At 39.2% G+C, this 23,671-nt stretch overlaps 1 protein-coding gene across 2 annotated transcripts in view; it reads left to right on the top strand.

Moving 5' to 3' along the window:
• Positions 1–9,543: 9,543 nt before the first annotated feature.
• The window catches only part of SLC30A9 (solute carrier family 30 member 9), an 86,689-nt gene continuing 72,561 nt past the window's right edge, over positions 9,544–23,671 (top strand). The window contains exons 1-2 of one of the 2 annotated variants that reach the window (XM_082728777.1): positions 9,544–9,791; positions 20,874–21,041. In XM_082728777.1, the coding sequence (XP_082584903.1) occupies positions 9,680–9,791; positions 20,874–21,041 (280 nt within the window). In that variant the 5' untranslated portion in view covers positions 9,544–9,679. The remainder of the gene's footprint in view (positions 9,792–20,873; positions 21,042–23,671) is intronic. The other variant, XM_082728776.1, reaches the window with a different exon arrangement.

Raw genomic sequence — 23,671 nt, 5'->3', positions numbered from 1 at the left:
CTCCACATATAACTAGAGGCTAATTAATTGGACAACAGAAATCCTGAAGTTATGAAGGAGATTGTAAGAGATTCTTTGGTGAACTTGGCCTTAGCACATGTTGCTTCCCCAAAGGCTAGGAGTAATAAGATTCCATAGCTGTGAATGGAGCTTAGGGGCCAGCTAAATGGAGTAAAATGATGATTCTAATCTCCACTGCCTTGTGAATTTTGTGTGGTTTGGATTATGTGGCCTGAAAATGAAGTCAGGATTGAACGTTTCTTTGGGGTTTTGTGTATATGTTAAATTGGCCAAATTAAGATTGTTAAGAGATTAAACCACCTTTCTCTTCCACAATAATGGTGTATTGGTCTACTCAGGCTGCGACAGCAAAATACCATAGACTGAGTGACTTACATAGCAAAATTTATTTTCTCAGAGTTGTGGAGGTTGGGAAGTCCAAGGTCAAGGTGCCTGCAAGGTAGATTTCATTTTGAGGCCTTTTCTCTTGGCCTGTAAATAGCTACCATCTCACTGTATGTTCAGATGCATGTACATGGAGAAGAAGAAAGATCTCTTTCTCCTCTTCTTACAAGCCTGCCAGTTGTGAGTTTAATAATGGATGTTAAAGTGCTTTTGTGAACTCTAGTGCTATTTAAGTTTTTGGTGATGTTATCAAATTACCATGTCCTGCACACAGTAAACACTGAAGTTGGTTTGTTTTTTTGTTTTTGTTTGTTTTTTCAAAGATCTTTTTAATAATCTCTCCGCCCAAAGCAGGCCTTGAACTTACAACCCCAAGATCAAGAGTCGCATGCTCTACTGACTGAGCCAGCCAGAGGCCCCACTGAAAATATTTTTTAAATGACGTCAGCAGAGTAAGGATAATTGATGTATGTCATTATATATATCAGGTAGTGTTAATGCTAAAGTCTCTATTAACGTAAGAGGGTTTATACTACTAATGTCAAGAATACATGTATTTTTGCCTTTTGATTCTTAGAAAACACATTAAATCATATGTGTTAATCCTGTATGTCAGAAGCATGAAGTCATCAGAATGTACCCAAAGCAACCTCTCAATAAATGGTGTCAGTTACATCTTCAAAATCTATCCAGAATCAGCCTATTTCTCTTCACCCACCTCAATTACCACCATGGACCAAACCATCTTCATCTCTCATCTGGTTTGTTTTAGTAATTCTCCACTTCTCTCTTTCTTCTGCTTTTGCCCATTCCCTTTTCCTATGTCAATTTTCAGTGCAGCAATCAGTGACCTGTTTAATCACGTCTCCTCTGCTCAAAGCCCCTGAAGTAACCTACCAGCACCAGCTGGGTCACTCTCCTCTTGGTCCTCATCATCTACTACTTTCCCCCTTGTTCACCGTGTTCCAGCCACACTGGTTTCCTTGCTCTTCCTTGAATGTGCCGAGTACACTTCTGCTCACACACACAAGTCCTCGTTTCCCTTCTACTTAGAATGCTGACCTAGATACCCTTTCAACTCATTCCTTTATATCCTTCAGATCTTTATTTAAATGTCATCTTGGTCAGACTTTTCCTCTTTTTAAAAAATTTATTTTTAAAAAAACTATTTGGGGAGGGCAGAGGGAGAGGGAGAAGCAGACAGGCAGACTCTCCCCTGAGTGAAGAGTCCTATGTGGGGCTCGATCTCACAACCCTGAGATCATGATCTGGACCAAAGACAAGAGTTGGAAGCTCAACTGACTGAGCCATCTAGGCTCCCTCCCCACTTTTTTAAAATTTAAATTCAATTAACATAGAGTGTATCATTAGTTTTACAGGTAACCCTCCTACACTGTTGGTGGGAATGAGTGTGAGTCCATTATCAGGAAAAACAGCAGGGGTGTGAAATACTGGGCTGCCTCAGAGCTTTTCTTCTGTTACCCTAAAAACTGTATTCAACAGCTGGGTCAGTGAGTAGCCTGTTGCCCAGCCCAGTTTAAAGATATTAGAGTCTAGGACTAGTCTTGATTCCATTTAACCACTTTTCCCATGAACTTTTTCTTTTTTAAATTACTATTATATTTTTGCAAGTATGGGACAGAAACGACTCTGCCATATTATTAGAGATTTAAGTTTATAATTCATTGTCATTACTGTACAATTTAGTTGCTGACGTAACATGCAGCAGAGGCTACACTGCAAGTTAACGAATAATTATCTTTTGTACTCTAGCTTCTGCTTGCAATTCATTTGTCCTAGCTATGTGGGGTTAGTAATTATTTTTTTGACACGTTCTAAAATGTTTCTATCTTTTTAAAAATATTTTTGCAGCTTATTTTTTATTTCCTCATTTGTTTAATTCTTTTCTGTTTATTAAATTCTTCCATTTGTCCCATTCTTTGAAAAGTCTCCTGGCTCTTTATGGTATGAATAAGAATGTGAAATGCTTCAATTAATTTATTCCTTATTATAAATAAGCCAAAGCCCCAGTCAAGCTTGTTTACCATTGTATGGGTACAGTTTAGGCCTCAGTTGTCAAGGGCTTATTTTCAGCTTGTTACAAAGCATGCTTTGGCTTCCCTTCTCCAAAGTCTGCTCCTTCCTAACCAGGAAACAGGGCAGGGACAGGATTCTTTTCTTCCTTTTTCGGTTTCTCTGTAGCTGCTGTATATAGATATGGCTTAGCTAAAATACAAGAATTGACTCAGTCCAAGCCCCCCTCCCTCCAATTTTACAGCTAAATAAAGAGTCTGGATATTTTTTAGAAAGAACAAATAATTAGTGCAGAATTTCACAGTAATCTGATACATATATATAGAGAGAGAGAGATTGATGCCAGGCAAAAGTACTTCCGGCTAGTTATCCAAACACAAGGACTGCTGGAGGTGTTAGATGGGAACAAAACAGCTGAAATGAAGTATGGCCATACTACTGAAATATCTGGTGGAAGACGGGTTCACAAGAGGATAGTAATAAAAAAGGATAGATTGGCCCTGTTTATCTTTTCACCTTCCCATCCCCACGTGTATAGATATTTGAGGCAAGAAGGAAAGAATATTGCCTCCCATTCCTCTCCAGGTTCCCAACAATGATGCTGAGGTGGGGAAGAAGCTTCAGACATGGACAGAACTGATACATGGTAAGGCAGAGTTACGAAGTTATTTATGGAGAAATGGGAGGAGATTGAGTGGAATGTTGGAGACAGAGCAGGTAGGATTGGAGAGGCTGAGAGCGCCTCTCAAGAATGTAGCTCAAAGTCGTGTAACATTTTAAGGGGAAATCTTTCTTTCTCCTAGATCTGTTATGTATGTGTCTATTGAGGGGGAAGGAGAGCTGATTAGAAAAAGAGATAAAAATGGATTGAAAGCTCTCTCTGTAGGGTGAAAGTTGCAGAGATTTTACAGACATAACCGTCACTCTTTCTCACTCTGATGGAGCCTCTGGACTAAAGGAGAATTAAAACAGTCATGTAGTTCTTATAGTTTGCATGGGTTCATTCACTCACTCACATACATCTTATGTCCCATGAACTACTATACACTAGACACCAAAGCTTGAAAGATGAAGAAGAAACAATCCCGGTCTAAAGATAATGAGGGGAGACAAAAGATGTGTAACCAGTTTGAGAATCTCAAGAGGCATAAGCATGAAATGTTCATATTTTCTATACTTAGTACTTGGTCAGACTTTATTGTTCTGGGGTAGTAGCCTCCCTGGTTCTTGAAACTTTAATTCCAGGTACTGAGATTTAATTCTCTTCATTTAAAACATTAATCTTGGGCGTCTGGGTGGCTTAGTCGGTGAGTGAGCATCTGACTCTTGGTTTTGGCTCAGGTCATGATTTTGGGGTCATGTGATTGAGCCACGCCGTGTAGGGCTTAGCAGGGAGTCTGCTTCTCTCCCTCTCCTCCTCTCTCTGCACGTCCCCCGCCGTGCTCTCTCTCTCAAATAAGTAAATATTTTTTTAAAAAAAATTAATCTCCTATTTAATTGAAAAACACTCATATCCCTCCAGGGTGTAGACGGGACCTGTGGTTCCAACTCACTTTACACACACGTCTTTCTCTTCCATGTGCTTGCTTTTCTGATGGTGGGGTCAGGAGCTCAACAAGGGAAACAGGTGATCTCTCAAATGCACGAGTATAGTAAAGTTGCTCTTCCCTTTCTGTAGGTCATTGTGGCTTATCTAGCTACTTGTCAGTGAGGACACATAAGAATTCCCAACAGGCCCCTCTGCGGAGAAATTCAATCCCAAGCAGTTCTCTATGCTTTGATAGTTCTCTGCCAAGACTTGCTGTATCCATCAGCTTCCCACTGGCCTGAGACACACATGCCCACATTGTCCCAGGTTTGGTTGTTCTGTAACAAGTCTACAGGTCTCAATCTCATTTACTCTCCATGATCCCAGCTTGAGGTCTGTACGATCAGTCAGGATCCACAGTCTCTGCTCTCTGTACCATCACCCCCCAGTGCTCAAAATTTTCTCCCAAATTCATAGAATTGGAATAGATCAGCAAGCCTGTGGTTAAGCAAACATACAGATGGGGATGGAGATACCACTCTCCTTGAAGATGCTACAGAATTTTACAAGTACCATAGCGTAAGTACAGATTTTCAAAACAGAACACAAAATATAGTCACTATTAGTGAAATAAATTGTTAACTTGGAGAATTTGATAATGTAACATTAAGAACTTCCTTTCCTTAAAAGACACCACTAAAAAGTGGTAAGAACTCACACAGTGGAAGATATTTGTAATACATATATCCAGCAAGGGAGTTGTTTCCAGAATATACAAATCAATTAAGAACCATACAAACCAATCATACAGATCAAAAGAAAGGTGGGCAATAACAGTCTTGAATAGAATATGAAAGGACATGCAAATGGACAAATATATATTTAAAAAGGTAACCAGCTTCACTTACCATCAAGGAAATGCAAACTAAAGCTACAATGCCATGTGCCTCCATACCTACCAGGAGGCTAAAAAAGAAGATAGTAGCAAATGTTGGTGTGGTCATGAGAAAACACAACTTTCACATACTGTACTTGGGAGTATATATTTTTACAACTACTTTGGAAAACTGCTAGTAACTGCTAAAGCTGCAAGTGTGCAGTAATTTTAGTCCTAGGAGTATATCCATCAGAAACACATACATGTGTCCATGATAGTTTGTAATAGCCCCGAACTGAAACTACCCAAATGCTAATCCGCAGGAAAATGGGTAAACTGTGGGATATCCATACCATGGGATCTTACACAGCTGTGAGAATGAAAACCGTAAGAATCCCATAAACATAATACTGAAGTAAAGAAACTAGACTCTTTCATATGTCCTATGAAAGAATACAGTGTACACAATTCATGCATAGAAAGTGTCCAAACAGGGAAGATCAGTCTATGTTGTTAGATGAAGGATTCGTGTTCCCTTGAGGGGCAGGAGAGTAGTGAGTGGAAGAGAATCTTCTGGAAAGCTGGTAATGCTGTGTACTGGTAACATAGTTTTGTTCCTTAGTTAAAATCCTTAGAGGTGTGCCTGTAAGATTTGTGCTTTCATCTGTGTATTATACTTCAATAAAAATTTAAAATTTTAAAAACTTATGAGAATTTCTTCTGGTGCCCCCACTGTGGCTTTGCAGAAGAAATGGACTCTCTTCCACAAATGCTGCCCTTCCCCAAAGTACCCATACTACTTGCTCTCAGTCCCCAATTTATTTTTCTCAAGGATAAGCAGTCTCCTCTGTCCCCAGGAGTATTTGGTAAATTGATTTGCCCAACTGTAATGCCTGTAATCTGCTGATTACTCCTTTGAGGAAAGGAGTTAGGGGCCCACATGGTGAAAGATGCATATATATGAACTTATATATAAAAATCTTCTCCCAACTTAACAAAATGAATTGCAGAAGGGGCCATTATTGGAGAAGCTAGGATGGGTAAGACAGCTAGGACCCAGGAATATGGTCATCACTAGAGAAATCACTCTTTCTATTCCTGGATGGAATGGGCAGAGTGAACCTACTGAATGCAAGTGGAGTTACTATCTAGTTAGAACATGTAATAATTGTGATCGAGAAACAAGTTACTTCACAAATAATGTGGGGAGAAAACCCATCAGAACAACCAACCTCTGCCTCTCCCCCTTGTAGCCCATGCGCACACACATAGATTTGGAGTCAGAGGACCTGTGTCTGATTCCGTGTTCTAGCCCATCCTTGCTGAGTGGTCTTGGGAAAATCACTCAACAGCTCTGAAAAATGGAGAGGAGGATTAGCAGCCCGGTCAGACATTATATCAAATTCACATTTCACTTTCTTTACTTATGCAGATGTTTGCCTATACATACAGACTATGTGTGTGCAGACCCACACTGCTTCTGACTACGTTTGTACAGCAGGCGCTGACACACTCGGCTCTGGCCAGGGAGTCTCCCTTTTAGCCACATGTATGCCATTTTCTTTTTGAAGTGTTTAGGTGGGCAAGCTCCCTCCACCCCCAATCCTGCACGAAACAAACATGATGCCCACAGATAGATGGATTCAAAATCAAATTTGTGTTCTTAGCATACCTCATGATAGAACCACTCATTTTATATTGCAATGGACTAAGTCAATTTTCCAAATAAATGGCCAAGTTTGTCTCATGATCAGAATCACTGTTTTCCCAAAGCAATAGACAAGGTGAAACCAAGAAACAGTCAGCTCAATTACGGAAGCAAATTCCTGAAAGATGTAGGAACTTCTTCAGAGTTCATGGAAAACCCTGCAGGTGTTGTAGTGTATGCTAATAATCAAATGACAATTCACTCCTTTCCTACTTCTATTTCCATCTCTCTGACTTAATAATTATCTACATTTAGGCATCTATTTATATCATAAATCCTCATGAAACTATTTATTTGAAGCTGTATGTATGATCATGTTGATCATACATTAAGAAATGTAGGGACATGCTCTTTTGACCTACATTTCAGGAGATAAAAGATCATGTTTTCATTCAGATCATTTGAAAGACCTGGTATTTTCACCCACAGGATAAAACCCACTGATTTGGAAAGTAACCTGCGTGGTTAAAAGCAAGATTTCTGCCTTAGTTTCCTTATCTATAACTTGCTCAAGTGTTATGAATGAGATAATGCATGTGGAGAGTGTGGCGATTAGTAAATGATCAACATTATGACTAATAACATCATTTTTTAAGTAAACCAACATGGGGTTTACCCCAAACATGAAACTCAAACTGAACCCCAAGATCAAGAGTCGCATGCTCTACTGACTGAGCCCCCCAGGCACCCCTAATAATATCACTATTTGAAATCTTGTGTTTATTTTGAAATTTTCTGTCTTGTTTGATAGAAAATAAGCTCCATGATATTGGAATCTAATCCATGTAATACATATAGGCAGCTGCTGAACGTGTCTGAGTGGAGCAGTAAGGCAAAATCTCTTGGTAAGGATAGGATTTCTCATTTAGGATCACAGGAAATTCTCCTAAGGAGCTCTAATACAGATTGCTTCAATTTTCAGCACTTGGTGAAATTTTGAGGACTGTCCAGCAGGACAAGTATATAATAACAATATAGGTCTAAACACCAAGACAGCTGCAGAAATATTTTAATGCAAGTCCATGGAGACCTTATTTGACAGAGCATTTTGAGGCATAAACAAGAAAACTCAGCATAATCTGCTGTGTTCCTCAAATTTATTTGGCAAGTCAAGGCTTCTGGAGTTTTATCAAAATTAATACAGTATCCAAGTTAAGAAACCAGGGGCTACTTTAAGAATCCAAAGCAGGTAAGCATTATAGTGAAGGTCAATGGATATTTACATAAAATAAGAGCTAAGCCTTTATGTATTTTATATCCTAAAGTTGAATTTCTGTTAAGATCTATTTACAAGGAAGAGATAAGAACTTTCCAGTAATATGCAAGTATTTGAGTAATCTTGAGGTTATGAATATTTATGGCACAGCATTTTTATATATCCACTTAATATTTTTTAAGAGAAGGAAGGGAATCAAGTAAGTGGTAAAATTATTATTTTTTAAAGATTTTTGTTTGCGGGGGGGGGGGGGTGAGAGTACTGCAGGAGAGGAGCAGAGGGCGAGGGCTCCATCCCACCATCCGGAGATCATGACCTGAGCTGAAATCAAGAGTGGGCCGCTTTAGGGGCACCTGGGTGGCTCAGTAGGTTGGGTGTCTGCCTTGACTCAGGTCATGATCCCATTGTCCGGTCATTGGGCCTCATCTGGCTCCTCTCTCTTGCGCCCCCCCACCCCCCAAAGTCTCCCTTTGGTTCGCTCACGCCCTGTGTCAAACAAACACACACACACAAACACCAAAACTTAAGGGGGAAAAAAAAAAGTGGGGCTTTAATCAACTAAGCCACTGAGGTACCCTGACCATTTAACGTTTTAAACTATGTTTGTCATAGAAGTTAACTTTACCATTCTTGTGATAATTTCATCACTATGACTTCACTAATCTGGTTATCTCAATTAGCAAAAAAGACTTGATTCTCTCAAAATTAGGAACATGCTCATTTATTTCCCTTTGAAATAACTACTATGTAGTAACATAGTTGAGCTACTCAGATTGGTTTCAAAACAAACGACCATGCCATTGATTGGTTGTACCAGCTACTGTTTTACACCCTTGGAAAAAGCAAATGTACAAAACCTAAAATTCCAGTATCCTGACGCTTATTTTCGATTCTGAGAGACAGAAAATTAAAAAAAAAAAAAAAATACACTGATAATTTCGAATACTGATAAGCATTTGAAGAAAATATACAAGGCAACCGGGTAGAAAATAACCAGCCCTACCACACACAGCCAGAGCAGTTAAGGAAAGCCTCTCCCGAGTTTGCGCTGAGACGCGAACTCGCGTGTCCGGGGTAAACGCCGCGGTGCTTACCGCGGTGAATATCGTTCCTGTCTCTCTCTCCCTAGCACCAGACTGGCTCCTGCTCCGAAGTCTGCACCTCTCCGTTGACTCAGGCAAATCGTGAACACATGCTAGTCTGACTTTACTCCATTACACACGAGACTCAGGTTCAGAGGTTAGCACGGCCATACCGATCCCAAAGCGAGTGCCTGCCTTCATGCACCGGCTCCACGAAGGGGTCTTCCAAAAGAGAAGTACTGCGGCCAAGTACTGCGGCCAGGTTCGGAGAGTAGCGATCCGCAGGTGAGCTGCCGCTTCGGCTCACCCGGGAGGGCTCCGAACGCGGTAGAGAAGGCCAGCATCCTTCCTTCCCACCTGTCTTCCCACTTCCACCACCACCGCTCCCGTGCGCTCAGAAAACAGGAGCAGGCAGACGCCGGAAAGGTCCCTGTCACTTCTCCCACAGCTGCCCCGTTTCGATGAAAACAAGTTACGCGATGCTTTCCACCGAAAGTAAAAGACACAGGTGCTGCGAAAAAACAAAACAAAACAAAAAAACAACAAACAAACGGCGGACACCAACCCTGACTGCAGCCACGTCCTGCCCACGCCGGCCCGTCTCGCTCTGCGGAGACCGGGGCTCAGGGTTTGTGTTCCTCGTTACGTCACTTCCGCCGCCTGCCCGGCAGGCGCCGATAAACGCTGTTACCATTTCCGGGTCAGTGAGGCCGCCTACGGCGGCGCAGGCGTGAGTATTACCCGGTGTCCAGTCTATGGAGTCAGTTGTTCCCCGCGGCGTCGCGGAGGCAGGAGGTGGTGTCCGAGTGGGGGCCTTTGCCCCGCCAGGATGTTACCGGGCTTGGCCGCCGCCACTGCGGCCCACAGGTGTAGCTGGTCCTCCCTCTGCCGGCTCCATCTGCGCTGCAGGGCGGCGGCCCACGGCTCCAGCGAGCGCCAGGGTGAGTGTCCCGCCTCGGCCGCTGACTCCGCGGCAGCCGGCCTGGAGGAGCAGGCCGAGCTCGGCGCCTCGCCTCGGGCATTTCGGCCGCTTGACCTTCTCCAACCCCAGAACCTTCCTTTTGGGTCTGTGTCTTTGCAGTTCAGCTCGCCCAGGTGGCAGAGACCTCTGACAGCTCTCCCAGACCCTGGTTTTCCCCAAGGCCCTAGCACAACTCCCATGGAAACTGGCCGGTAGCTCCCGGGCCGGGTCACATACTTGAAGCCAACCATTTGTAGCAGATAAAATGCTACGTGCGCATCGCGGTGTCCCGCGATGTCAGCCCCTTTCCCCCAGGCAATGAGAAATTACGGAAACCTAAAAGCGCCAGGATCTTTCGAGTTCATCGGCTCCCCTTCGTTGAGCGCTTTTGGCTCAACAGATTTTCTTGCCCTGCTCCTTTTCCCGTTCTCCTAACTTTTCCCCTTAAATGTCCTAAAAAGGAAGGAGGGAGTGAGGGATGGGGGTGCTACTCATCATTTACGAATCACTCTTAAGTGTGAGGATACGACCATGCCACAGTCATTGAATGAATCCAGTTTTGGATCATAAAGCAAGCTGAGTGTTCAGTTTCGTTGAACGATCTTTACGGTGAAAGCGTGTGTAATGGAGCGTTAACTCAGAAAAACGTGGTTGACGAGAATTTTTATCCCTCTCCTTAAACACTCTTTTCTTACTCAAATTTAAGTTGTCCCGCAGTTTCCAAAATAGCATTGAATTTGTAAGTTTTAGTCAGGCTTACCTACGTTTTTGCCATAGCTTGGGATGCCATAACAGCTTGACCCCTCGAAAACAGAGAGAAAAACAGAACCAAATCCGCCCCTAGTCTAATTCCTTAGATTCTCGAGCACAGAGTGTTTACAGATAACATTTTCCAAAAATTCATGTTTGAAAAAGCTTGTAGCATGTTTGTGGCGTGGCAGTAGAAGTTAGAACTTGTAGTCCAGTCAACCAAGTTTAAAAGTAACAAGTTATAGTGACACCTGTACTGTGAAGATAAATGAGAATATATTAGTATCGTTTATTTGCAGTAAATGTAAAAGCTTTTAAAATTTCAGAATGGTTAATTTTAACATCATGTTCTGTGACTTTTTGGTGGGGATAGAAAAGTAGAGGTTTTTTTTTTTTTTTTTTTTTTTCTATATTGGCAATACAGCTGGTTCTCTTACGAACAAAATGAATCTCCAGAAATCCTCAAGTAAACTTTCTAGCATAGTTGATTCTATTTACCAAGCAATTTTGGCATTTTACACTTAAGTTAGGTATACTGGGTAACCTGTCTTCTAAGTCGGTAGAAAGGACTTGAAATTGTGTAATTTGTAATTATATAGTAATAATAGCCATCATCATACCAAAAATTATGTACTCTTTGTTTCACCCATCTGTGAACCACAGATAATAAGTACCTATTTCTTTGGTCAGGATGACTTTGCAAAGTTCTTTGGAATGTTTATCACCAGAAAATTAAGATGTGTTTTCACACTTAACACATAGTAGGTTTTAAAAATAACCTCCTTTGTGAAAATTTAGTTCCAATAATAACTGAAACAGTTTTTAAAAGGACAGCCATTATCGTAAAATTAAAAAGCATTAGGAAAGGGTACTATTTAAGTCAGATGCATGAAAGGAGAAAGTGATATCTGAAAATTTTCGGGGAAAAATAATCTAAAAACAGATGTTTTTCTTTGTCAAGAAATAAAATTTATGCTTCTAAAATTCTTGTATGGCAGAGGGGGTAGACTTACAAAGAATAAGGAGAGAAGGAAACCGTAAGGGAAATTCTTGCTTTATCTGCATACTTAAAAATGAGAAATGCCTATACACTGAAAGCTCAGTTTAAAGGTGAAAAGGAAAATAGTATTGTAGAGCCTTGCCATCCAAAAGAAAGATAACATGAGCCACGTATGTGATCTTGGGTTGTCTGATAGCCATATGTGAAACAGTAAAAACAGATAATTAATTTTAATATTTAGTTTAATTTAATAATTTTAATATTATTTTATCCAGTATATTAAAAATATTTAAATATGTAATCGAGATCAAATTTTTGAGATATTTTACATCATCTTTTTGTACTAAACCTTCGAAGTCCAGTGTGTATTTTACATTTAGCACATTTTAGTTCAGAATAGTCACATTTCAAGGGCTCAGTGAACAGTGACTACTGTACTGGACAGGGCAGTTATAAAATTAGTATCCCTAATTTATGAAGAATTCTTACATACCAGTGTATCTTCCAGTTTAAAAAAAAATGGGTGAAGAATATGAATGAGTTCATAAGGGAGTTCAGATGGCATATAAAAATGTAAAATGTACCATACTTACCAATAAGCGTAGAAATAAAAGCCTAAGGATTTGCTACTCATTGCCTGTCTTACATTGGCTATTTTTTCATATTGATACCTCATATTGAGGGTGCAGGAAAGCAGGAACTCTCTTTTTCTATTGATTGGGACATATAATTCAGTGTTCTGGTGGTCAGTTATTCTTTTATGAAAAGAACTTTAGGGGTGCTTGGGTGGCTCAGCCAGGCTTCTGTCTTTGGTTCAGGTCATAATCTCAGAGTCCTGGGATCAAGGAGCCCCGAATCCTGCTCCTTGCTCATCTGGGAGCCTGTTTCACCCTTTGCCTGCTGCGCCACCTATATGTGTGTGCTCTTTCTGTGTCAAATGAGTGAGTAAAATCCTAAAAAAAAAAACTTTAAAGGTTTATACTTTCTGACCCAGTGATTCTATTTTTTTAAAAGCTTTTATTTATTTGAGAAAGAGCTTGGGGAGGGGTTGTGGGGGAGGAGCAGAGGGACAGGGACAAGCACACTCCACACAGAGCCTGACATGGGGCTCAATCCCAGAACCCTGAAATCATGACCTGAGCCAAAGGCAGAGACTTAACTGACTGAGTCACCCAGGTGCTGCCCCCGCCACCCCCGAGTGATTCTATTTAAAACTATATAAAAAAAATAATCAGATGGGTATTATAATGTGTGCACAAGTTCATTATTCATAGTAATAAATTGATAACATTTATAGTTATAGAGAGTTGGAAACTTAAATATATTATGGTGCCTTTATTATGGGCTGTTGATACATGCAACATTAAAAAAATCAATTTAGAAGAATAGTGACGGGAAAGTGCTTTTAAATATATATGTTTTATTTATTTGTATGAGAGAGAGAATGAGAGAGAGAGAGAACATGAGGTGGGGGAGGGTGAGAGGGAGAAGCAGACTCTCTGCCAAACAGGGAGCCTGATGTGGGACTCCAGGATTGTGACCTGAGCTAAAGACAGTGGCTTAACCAACTGAGCCACCCAGGAGCTTCGGGAAAATGCTTTTATACTATTAGGTAAAAGTAGAAAAAAGTATGGTTAAGAATATATACTGTGCTGGGCGCCTGGCTGGCTCAGTGGGTTAAGCCGCTGCCTTGGCTCAGGTCTCGATCCCAGGGTCCTGGGATGGAGCTCTGCATTGCATAGGGCTCTCTGCTCAGCAGGGAGTCGGCTTCCTCCTCTCTCTCTCTGCCTGCCTCTCTGCCTACTTGTGATCTCTGTCAAATAAATAAATAAAATCTTTAAAAAAAAAAAAAGAATATATACTGTGCTATTAACAATAAGTTTCTCTAGAAAAATTTTTTTATTAACTGTATTTTTCAAACAATCTATAATAAACATAATCCTTTTACATTATAAAAATGTGACTTATTTCTGTAGTAAATATTTCCTTTTTAAGTTTCTCTGACTTTTCATAGAACACTTACTTTATTTTTCATATATTTATGCCTTGCCTCATTTGGCAAAAATTTGAGATGGGAGGCTTCTCCTTTAAGTACAGTATACCAAATTAATGGACACATGCTTTTGCTTAAATCTGAGGTTAATAGAAGTGTAGCTTTAAGTAAAAAGTATAAATTAAATTTTTGTATTTTACTCTTGTCTCTAATCTGACAAGAATTTTGTTTTGTTGTGCCCCCCCCCCCCCCGCCCTTTGAAGAACTAACAAAAGACCATTCTGGCAGGCTGACACCATGATTCTATGTAGTTCAAGTTAATGATAGGATTTGTAGCTGTAAAATGAGGCTAACTATACTATGTTCCTCCTAACTTTTAGTGCGTGAGGTTTGGTTCAGCAAAGAGGTCTGAGGCACTGTTGCTGGTGCTGAGCTGCTGAAGAAGACAGACATAGTATCCTCCTTTATTGGGCAGATACCAGGAATGAGAAAACATGGCTGAGTGCTAGGAAAGAAGTAAACCGGGTGATGGGCTAGAAAGTAGCTACGAGAGGCCATTTCTTTAGATATGCTGAGGAAGCAGTGACTGAGTCAAGTCTTGAAAAATGAAAATGAGCAAGCTACGTGAAGATCTGTGGTGAAGAACAATCTGGGTAGAACAAACAGGAACCCTAGAGACCAGACTACTAGTATTCAGGAGCAGAAAAGAAAACTGCTGTGGCTCGGGTAAGGGAGGGAAGGATATGAAATGAAGTTTGAGAGGTACTGGAGCCTTTTAGGCCATAGGTTTAAAAGGCTATACACACACACACACACACACACACACACATATACACATATATAAATAAATTATATACATATAAATAAATTATATATACATATGTATATATAATTTATTTATATATTTGACAGAGAGAGTGAGAGTGAGCACAGGTAGGCACAGGGAGAGGGAGAAGCAGGTTCTCCACTGAGCAGGGAGCCCGATGCGGAGTTCGATCTCAGGACCCTGGGATCACGACCCAAGCCGAAGGCAGTCGCTTTACTGACTGAGCCACCCAGGCACCCTAAAAGGCAATATTGTAAAAATAGCAGTCTACTTTGTGGAAAATGGGTTTGGAAAGGAGAGCGTGAATTAAAGAGATCTTTTGGGAGTTGCTAGGCAGACAAGGCTGTGGCAAGGCCTTGGTAGCTAGCAATGAAGATGGAGGGAAGTAGATTGCTTTGAGGTATGTTTTGGAATATAAATTATACAATGTGGTAATAGAGGTGAAGTATTTTGGACAGTGGCACTTGGTCAACCCTGAATATATTAGATATTGTTGTTTTTATTTGTCTAAGCAAATATTAATAAGAATTAAGTGCAATAGAAATGTATACCAAGAGGCAGTGCAGGAAGTTGCCCCGATCTCATATTCTTAAAAAAAAAAACCCAAAACCAAAAAACAGAACTTCCCTATTGGTGGATAAAAATCACGTCAGTAATAGTCCTCAAGGCTGAGCTACCTGATCTAGGTTACACTTCGCTTGGTAGATGATAGGCACAAAAGATTTTTCTGCATTTTTGGCTAGCCGAAAGAATTAAAATAAAGTAGATACTGTTACTATTAGTAGTAGTAATAATAGAAGTAATTTAGCAATGACTACATTCTTAGTTTTTAAAAATTTAGGCATTTTTGAAAGTACAGCAAAGTGTTATAGAGTAAAAATTGTGCATAATCTAGATATTTCCCCAGTCACGTTTTTAAAAAGTAGGCTCTGCACCTAGTATGGGGTGCAAACTCACAACCCTAAGATCAGGGGTCACATGCTCTACTGACTGAGCCAGTCAGGTACCCCCGCTAGCCACATTTTTAATAGTTGAAATCCCACTATGTTGTTTTGTCTCTTCCTTTTTTTTAAATGCAGCATGATGAATATTTTCCCACATTCTTAAAAGATTTAAATATATACACAGTGAAAATGTAGGGACCTCTCATAACTTAATTATTTTTCTATTAGGAAATGTTTAAGTTTTTTCCAGTTTTTGCCATGATAAATATTACCACAAAGAACAATTTTTGCATATTATTGTGTATTTAATGGGCCCAGCATGCCTCTGCTGTGCTACTCTGCTTATTATTGTGTATTTTAAGTTCACACTAACCTCTTATAAAATTAAGTATAACATGATCAACGTCAGTGCTTTAGGAATTTGGGGGCAAAACTACTGAAATAGTCTTTTAAGTAAAGAGATTGATCTTTAGAAGGTGTAAGCTACAATTTTGAGTCTCTAGCCCTTAAATGAGCCAGTAATGAAACAGCACAAACTGCAAGAAATCTTTTTGTTTATAGTTATGGTTATTGCAGGAGCAGCATATCCAGAAGATAGAATCGTCAGTTTGCATGAGACAGAGTTTCTTTTGTTGTTTGTTGTAGTGTGAAAAAGAGGGCCAAATTTCCTCTTAAAGCCAGAGGAAATGGTAGGTGACAAACCAGATTGGAGAGAGGAGACAAGTGCTTAACAGCAGTGATTGTGAGGAGCTACAGAGGCAATAACAGTAAAAAAGGCAGAGAGGACTGATTGTTGTAACTAGATTGACAAGATAAGAGTCTCTCCGCAGTCTTGATGAAGATACAGCTCTTATATATATACAGTGATGAGAAGTCCTCGTCCAAGCCCATAGAACTGTGAGCACCAAACTTTCAAAAAGATTAATCTTCTGTGTGTAGCTTATTTTAGATGTTACCTTGAAGAAAGGATATATTAGTGGTGGGTACTATTTTTTTTAAACTGTTTTTCTGCATCCTAGTATTAACTAATGGATTCAGTAATTGATTTAAAAATGGTTCTTTCTTTCTTTCTTTCTTTCTTTTTTTTTTTTTGAAGATTTTATTTATTAGAGAGAGAGAGAGCAAGCACAAGCAGAGGGAGAGGGAGAAGTAGAGTCCCTGCTAAGCAGGGAGCCCTTCATGACCTGAGCCAAAGGCAGGCGCTTAACTGACTAAGTCACCCAGGCACCTGCGCGTTTCCTTTTTTTTTTTTTTTTTTTTTAATGGTTGTCTTTCAGTTGCTGTGTTTTAGATATTATATTTGGCTTATTGAATCAAATGTGGTCCTATATATTTTTTAGAATATAAAATGTTAAAGATGGTAATGTATTCTTCAAGTTTTTGCAGTTTTTGATCTTGCATTAATGCCTGATGTGTACTTTTGAAGTTGCTGATACCTGAAATTCTACTGAAGTTAAAAATTAAGGACTTTTTGGGACAGCTAGCAAAGGTTATTGCTAGGTTAGTGTCTAAAGAATGCAGGAGTCAATTTGAAGAGACCCTTTTGGCCAAAAATGGGACCATTTGACCATTAATCAGAGCAACTAAAATGGATTGAAATAGATCAAATAATGTTTAAATCTACAAAATGATACATACACAAATTACTGTGTCACTACTTCAGGATAGTATGTAGTGAACTCATTATTTTGAGAACTAGTAAGTAAGGAGAAAATTTAGTCTGATTTTCTTGTAAACTGTACTGCTGAGTGACCACATATATGTGGGGAATTTTCTTTTTGAAGTATTCTGACAAATGAAGAAGTGGTAAAATTTGAATATCACCATTTTATACCCACCTAATGGGTAAATGGTTCTGGGCACTGAACAATAGCAGATACTACACAAATAAAGAAAGACAACCAAATATGTGGTACTTGATGAAAACACTTCCACTGCTTTTTTTTTTTTTTTTTTTAAGTAGGCTCTAGGCCCAACATGGGGCTCAAACTCAAGACGGTGAGATCAGGAGCTAACTATACCAGCTGAGCCAGTCAGGCGTCCCAGAACTCATCACTGCTTAGTAAATAGTGTTTGTTCTAATAAAAAGAATCAGAATTTAGATAAAACCTTCACATCCATGGATTTATATAGAAAATACAGAAGAACAGGTTAAACAACACCATGGGAATTAAGTCAGGAAAATTCAGATTGGAAAACTACCAGGACAAAAATTTAAGGTAAATAACTTGATTTCTTCAATTTAAAAATGGCTCTTTAAAAAAAAAAAAAGACATCCTGGGGGCACCTGGGTGGTTCAGTCGGTGACTGAGTGACTCTTGATCTTAGCTCAGGTCTTGATCTCAGGGTTATGGGTTCAGGCCCTGTGTTGAAAAAAAAATAAAAAAAAAAATACATCCTGTGGCTTTCAGGAGACTCAGAAGACATCTCAGTCAACAATAGTAAATGGATCTTATTAGGATCTGTTTATACACAAAAAATTATAACACTTGCAACGGTTGGAAATTGATGATATTTGATGATATAAAGCATTGCTTATTTTTTATCATGGTCGTTTGGCTGTGTTTTTTAGTTCTTGTCTTTTAGAATACATAAGGAAAATTTTATGAATTTAATTATTTTATGTCTGAGGGATGCCTGGGTGGCTCAGTAAGTTAAGCGTCTGCCTTTGGCTCAGGTCATGATCCCAGGGTCCTGGGATTAAGCCCCATGTTGGGCTCCCTGCTCAATGGGGAGTCCCCATCCTCCTTTGCCTCTGACCCTTCCTGCAGCTTGTGCTCTCTACCTCAAATAAATAAAATCTTTATAAATAAACATATAAATAATTTTATGTCTGAGATTTGCATCAAATTAACATGGAGGTGAGGAAGTATTGGTGCAGGTAGATATGAGACTAGGTTCACCATGAGTTGATAATTGCTGAAGATGGGCAATGAGCACCTGGCCATTTATTGTACTGTTTTTTCCTACCTCTGCATATGTTTGAAATTTTCTGTAATGTTTGAAGAACTAAGGAGAACCTTGAAAAAAATCTAGAATCACATCATGGAAATATTTATATTCTTTTTTTTTTTTTTTTTAACACAGAGAAAGATCACAAGTAGGCAGAGAGGCAGGCAGAGAGAGAGGGGGAAGCAGTCTCCCCACTGAGCAGAGAGAGATGCGGGGCTCGATCCCAGGACCCCGAGATCATGACCCGGGCCGAAGGCAGAGGCTTAACCCACTGAGCCACCCAGGCGCCCTGGAAATATTTATATTCTGAGGGAGGATTTTTTCAACTGTGAAGTAGGGACAGCTGGATGGCACAGTCGGTTAAGCATCTGCCTTTGGCTCAGGTCGTGATCCTGGGGTCCTGGTATTGAGTCCTGCATCAGACTCTTTGCTCAGAGGGGAGCCTGCTTGTCCCTCTCCATGATGTTCCCTCTGCTTGTGCACTTGCACGCTCTCTCTTTCTCTCTCTGACAAATAAATAATATCTTAAAAAAAAAAAAAAGACTGGAGTAGTCTCTCTTTAAACACTTTAGCACAGCTTATAAAAGCATTGTATCAGTGGGTGGAAAAAAAGCATCGGTGGCATATTGGCTTTGTTAGGTAATAATCACAAAAGATACCTTGGATTGGACTGACAACACCAGTGGCCATGGTAAACAGGATGCTTTTCTGGAGGGTGCGTTTCTTAGGAAAATTTGCTTTAGTGCTTGCTTCACTGATTTGGCTAATAGTAACAGATTTTACTTTTTAAAAAATATTTATTTATTTATTTGCCAGAGAAAGAAAGAGTGAACACAAGTAGGGGGAGCAGCAAGCAGAGGAGAGGGAGAACCAGGCTCCCTGCTGAGTGGGGAGCCCAATGTAGGACTCGATCCCAGGACCCTGGGATCATGACTTGAACCCAAGGCAGACCTTAACAACTGAGCCACCCAGTCACCCCTAGGCTACACATTTTAATGTGCAAGGAGGTGCATTATTATATTTGCTTTACTTTAGTGTAAGAGTAAGCCTTTAAAAAATAGAGGCAAATGCCCCAAAACATACTGGGCCTTCAACAATTATTTGCCAAATAAGGGAAACAGTAAGTTGACAGAGATAAGTAGGCCAATAGGCAGGCAGAGAGAGAGAGAGAGAGAGAGAGAGAGAGAGAGGAGGAAGCAGGCTTCCTGCTGAGCGGAGAGCCTGATGTGGACCTCGAATCCAGGACCTTGGGAACTTGGACCTGGGATCATGACCTGAGCTGAAGGCAGACGCTTTAACCCACTGAGCCACCCAGGCGCTCCTGGAAGATCATTATTAAGCAGTTAGAAAACTTTCACCCTCAGGGTGCATGGCTAGCTCAGTAGGTAAAGCACATGGCCCTCAATCTCAAGGTGGAGTTCAGTCCCCAAGTTGGGTGAGAGATTACTTAGGGGGAAAAAAAAAGGAAAGAAAGAAAAGTTCCAGCCCTTAAATGCATAACCCTCCACTCAGGAAAAACTTGACTATCTCTAATGATATACCTTCATTATTTCAGCTAACACTTTAAAAAATATGTAAATTATTCACAAGATGTTCAAGGTCTAGTACTCCTAATTTAAAAAAAATAGAGAGAAAGAGGGTCACATGAAAGTAAAGACAGATTTAGTTTTCTGCCACTTCAGTGCAAGTGTGGAATATATTTTTCTTCAGTGTTTCAGCCCTCCAAAGCCCACAGTCAACCAGATGCAGCAGCTGAAGTGCTTTGTAATTAGTCTTCTATTCTTCCTTCAATTAGAATTCCTGTGTACTGAGGGATCTCACCAAATGTTGATCTAATTATCTGATTAAAAAAAATCAGTGACAGTATGAATGATTAATATAATTCACTTATTGATTGTGAAATGAAAGAGGAATAAATCTAGCTAGCAGAAGGACACAGGGTAATTTTGAGGAGGAAGCCCTCCTTACCTCCTCCCTCTCAGAGTTCTCTACTCTAAAAAGTACATTATGCCAACATTTTTTAACATGTAACCATCATATACAAAATAAGAAGTATCATATGTCAGAGATGTTTCAGAAGCGGTGAATGATGAGAATGTCTTATCTGATTTTACATATTTTAAGTTTCCAGGGGCACCTGGGTGGGCTCAGTGGGTTAAACATCTGACTTTGGCTTAGGTCATGGTCTCAGGGTCGTGGGATCGAGCCCTGTGTCAGGTTGCATGAGGAATCTGCTTGTCCCTCTGCCTCTCCCTTTGCTCTTGATCGTGTATGCTCTCTCAAATAAATAAATGAATAAAATCTTTCTAAAGACTTTTAAAAATAAAATTTCCCATATAGATAAATTTATAAATTAGAGAATAAGAATATTATTATTTTTTCTTTACAAAGCATAGTCTCCATACACGTAGGGGTCAATGAAACACCTCTACAGAGAGGGTGGGTTGGCATGTGCTTTTGGGTATTTAGCAGAATGAAAGTTTTATTGTTACTCTGTAAAATTATTTTCTTTCTACCATAGTAGGTATGTTTTATTGGGTATAAAATTTTTCTTGTGAGTTTGTTTGACGTTAATTTTTTTTTTTTTTTTTTTGTAGAATGGCAGAATGTAGTGACATTGGGAAGCTTTTCAAACATGGTTCGCTATAGTCACCCATTTATTTGTACACTGAGTCAAGTGAAGTCATACTCCACAAATGTTCAGAAGGAAGGACAGGGATCACAGACTCTCAGAGTGGAAAAAGTACCATCATTTGATGAAACAGGTGTGTATAAATCTTTTAAAATCATTTTTTTTTCTATATACTGAAATAGCTTGTGTAAGATTATTTGTCCCTTGAATGTTTGATAGAACTTATGTATAAAACTATCTGGGTTAATGTTTACTTTGTGGAAAGCTATTAAACTGCTAATTTACTTTCTTCTAATTTTTCTGCTTTTGACTCAGTTTTGGTAAGTTCTATTTTTTTCTGGGAGTTTGTCCACTTAAACTAAATTTTTAATTTACTGGCATCAAGTTCATAATAGTCTCAGCATTTATAGCTTTATCTTTTTTTTTTTCATTCTTAATGGTGTTTGCCATTTTCTTGATTAATTTTGCCAGAACTCTGTCCATTTTCTTATTTTTCCAAGTAGTATCTTTTTACTTTGAATATTTATATTGTATGTTTGTTTCCTGTTTGGTTAATTTTTATTCTTACTTTAGTTATATCCTCCTGTTTTCTTTGTGCTTATTCTGTCATTCATTTTTAAATGATCAGATAGCTGTATTGTTCATTAATTCTGTACCTTCCTTTTCTTCTAAAGTAGGTGTTTAAGCCACCATAGCTCTGGTGGATTTGACAGACTTTCCTTCAACAGTTGTCCCTAAAATTTCGCTTTATTTATTTTGTAGCTATGTTATTAGATACATAAACATTTAGAGTCATTACATAACACTGATGCATTACACCCTTTCTTTTTATGTAACAACTCTTTTTTTTTTAGTGTCTTTACCAGATGTTATTAGTATTTGCCTGTTTTCCCATCCTTTAATTTTAACCTTTTTTGTCCTGATTTGAATCTTTGTCTAATAATTAGAAATTTGGTTTGTTTATATTTACTGTTATTACTAATATATTTGAGCATATTTCTGCCATTGTCTCATGAGCTTCCTTGTGGGTTTTTAAAAATTTTTTTAAATTTAATTTAATTTTTTGAAGATTTTATTTATTCATTTGTCAGAGAGAGAGAGAGCGCACAGGCAGGCAGAAGTAAAGGAAGAAGCAGGCTTCCAGCTGAGCAGGACCCTGAGATCATGACCTGAGCTGAGGCAGATGTTTAACTGACTGAGCCACCCAGGCTTCCCTGTGGTTTTTTTTTTTTTTTTTTTAACTTCTTTTTTGCCTTTTTTTTTTCTTTTTTCTCTCTGTGTTATCCTTTCTCCCCCATGTGCACATACATACATGCACTAGCTTGGGAGTTAAATACTCTGTGTACTTCAGAGTCTAAAGGTAATTAAAAAGCTTAACATTCCTGTGACTTTAACAATGACACCTGCTCTTCTACCTTAGATGCTGGGACTGGCATTGCTCTCAGTGACCACACTGTCAAGCTCCTTTTCTGGTATGACAGTACATTTGGCTACAGCAACCGGGTGGTGGATGTTATGATCCTCATGGCCTTCAGGGAGTAAGAGCCCTCTAAACCACCACCCTCAGTGAGAGCAGAGGAAGAGAGAGGCCCTCAGCTGCTGAGAAGTATTTGCCGTAACTTATCCCCAATACACTGAGAATCTCCCAACCTCCATAGTTTCCACTCCTTGAAGAAAAGGAGAGGCTTGGAGAGCCCTACATTGTTATGAACACCAATAAAATATGCTCTACCCAGCCAAAATAAATAAAGTCTGTTTTGTATGGGAAAAAAAAAAAAGCTTAACATTTGTTTCTGAAAAATATAAAGAACTTAGAATCCTTTAATTCTGGTCACTTTCTCCCAACGCACATGCTATTTATTGGCTAGTATTTTGTGTCTATTCTGATTTATTCCCTCTATACAATATACATCATTATTTGTTCAAATATCTCTAAAATCCTTGTTAACCACCTTTTCTTATTTCTCTGGTCTTTCTGTCTGATGTAGTACATCTTATACAAGTTCCTTTAGGTGAGGATCTTTTTATGGTAAAGGCAATTTAAGATGTTATTCCAGTGTCTTTTGGGTTCTGTTGCTGTTGAGAAGTCCATATCATGCTTTTGTTCTCATGTTTTTTCTATTTTATTGCTTTTTAAATTTGATTAACTTTATTTTGAAAGTCTTTTTCTTTGGTGTAAACTGCAATTATACTATGTATGTATTTCTGCATACTAGGTATGTATTTCTGTGTATTTATCCTGCTTGAGATTTGTTGGGCTTCCAGGAACTGAGGATTAGTAGTATTCTGTAATTCTCTGTCACTATTACCTTTTCTTGGTTCTCTCTCTTTTTAAAAAATGTATTATTTATTTAAAGATTTATTTATTTGAGAGAGAGATTGAGGAAGCTCATGGGGAGTGTCAGAGGGAGACAGAGAGAGAACCTAAGTAGATGTGGAGTCTGGTGTGCGGGTTGATTTCATCACCCTGAGATCACAACCTGAGCGGAAACCAGGAATCTCACTCACACTTAACAGACTTTGCTACCTAGATGCCCCTTTGCTCATTTATTTTTAAGATTTTTAAGTAATCTATACACCCAACATGGGGGTTGAACTCTAAACCCTGAGATCAAGAGTCACATGTTTCACTGACTGAGTCAGTTTTCAGTTATCTTTTATCTCTTTTTGGAACTCTAAGAATTATGTTAGATCTTTTTGCTTTATTTTCCATGTCTCTAAATCTCTCTGTCGTATTTTGTATTTCTTTATCTTTCTGGCCTG

Source organism: Mustela nivalis, assembly GCF_964662115.1.
Source record: "Mustela nivalis genome assembly, chromosome: 4".
In the NCBI taxonomy this organism is placed as follows: Eukaryota; Metazoa; Chordata; class Mammalia; order Carnivora; family Mustelidae; genus Mustela; species Mustela nivalis.
The sequence above is the reverse complement of the archived record's forward strand: the minus strand, read 5'-3'. Positions and strand labels throughout refer to the sequence as shown.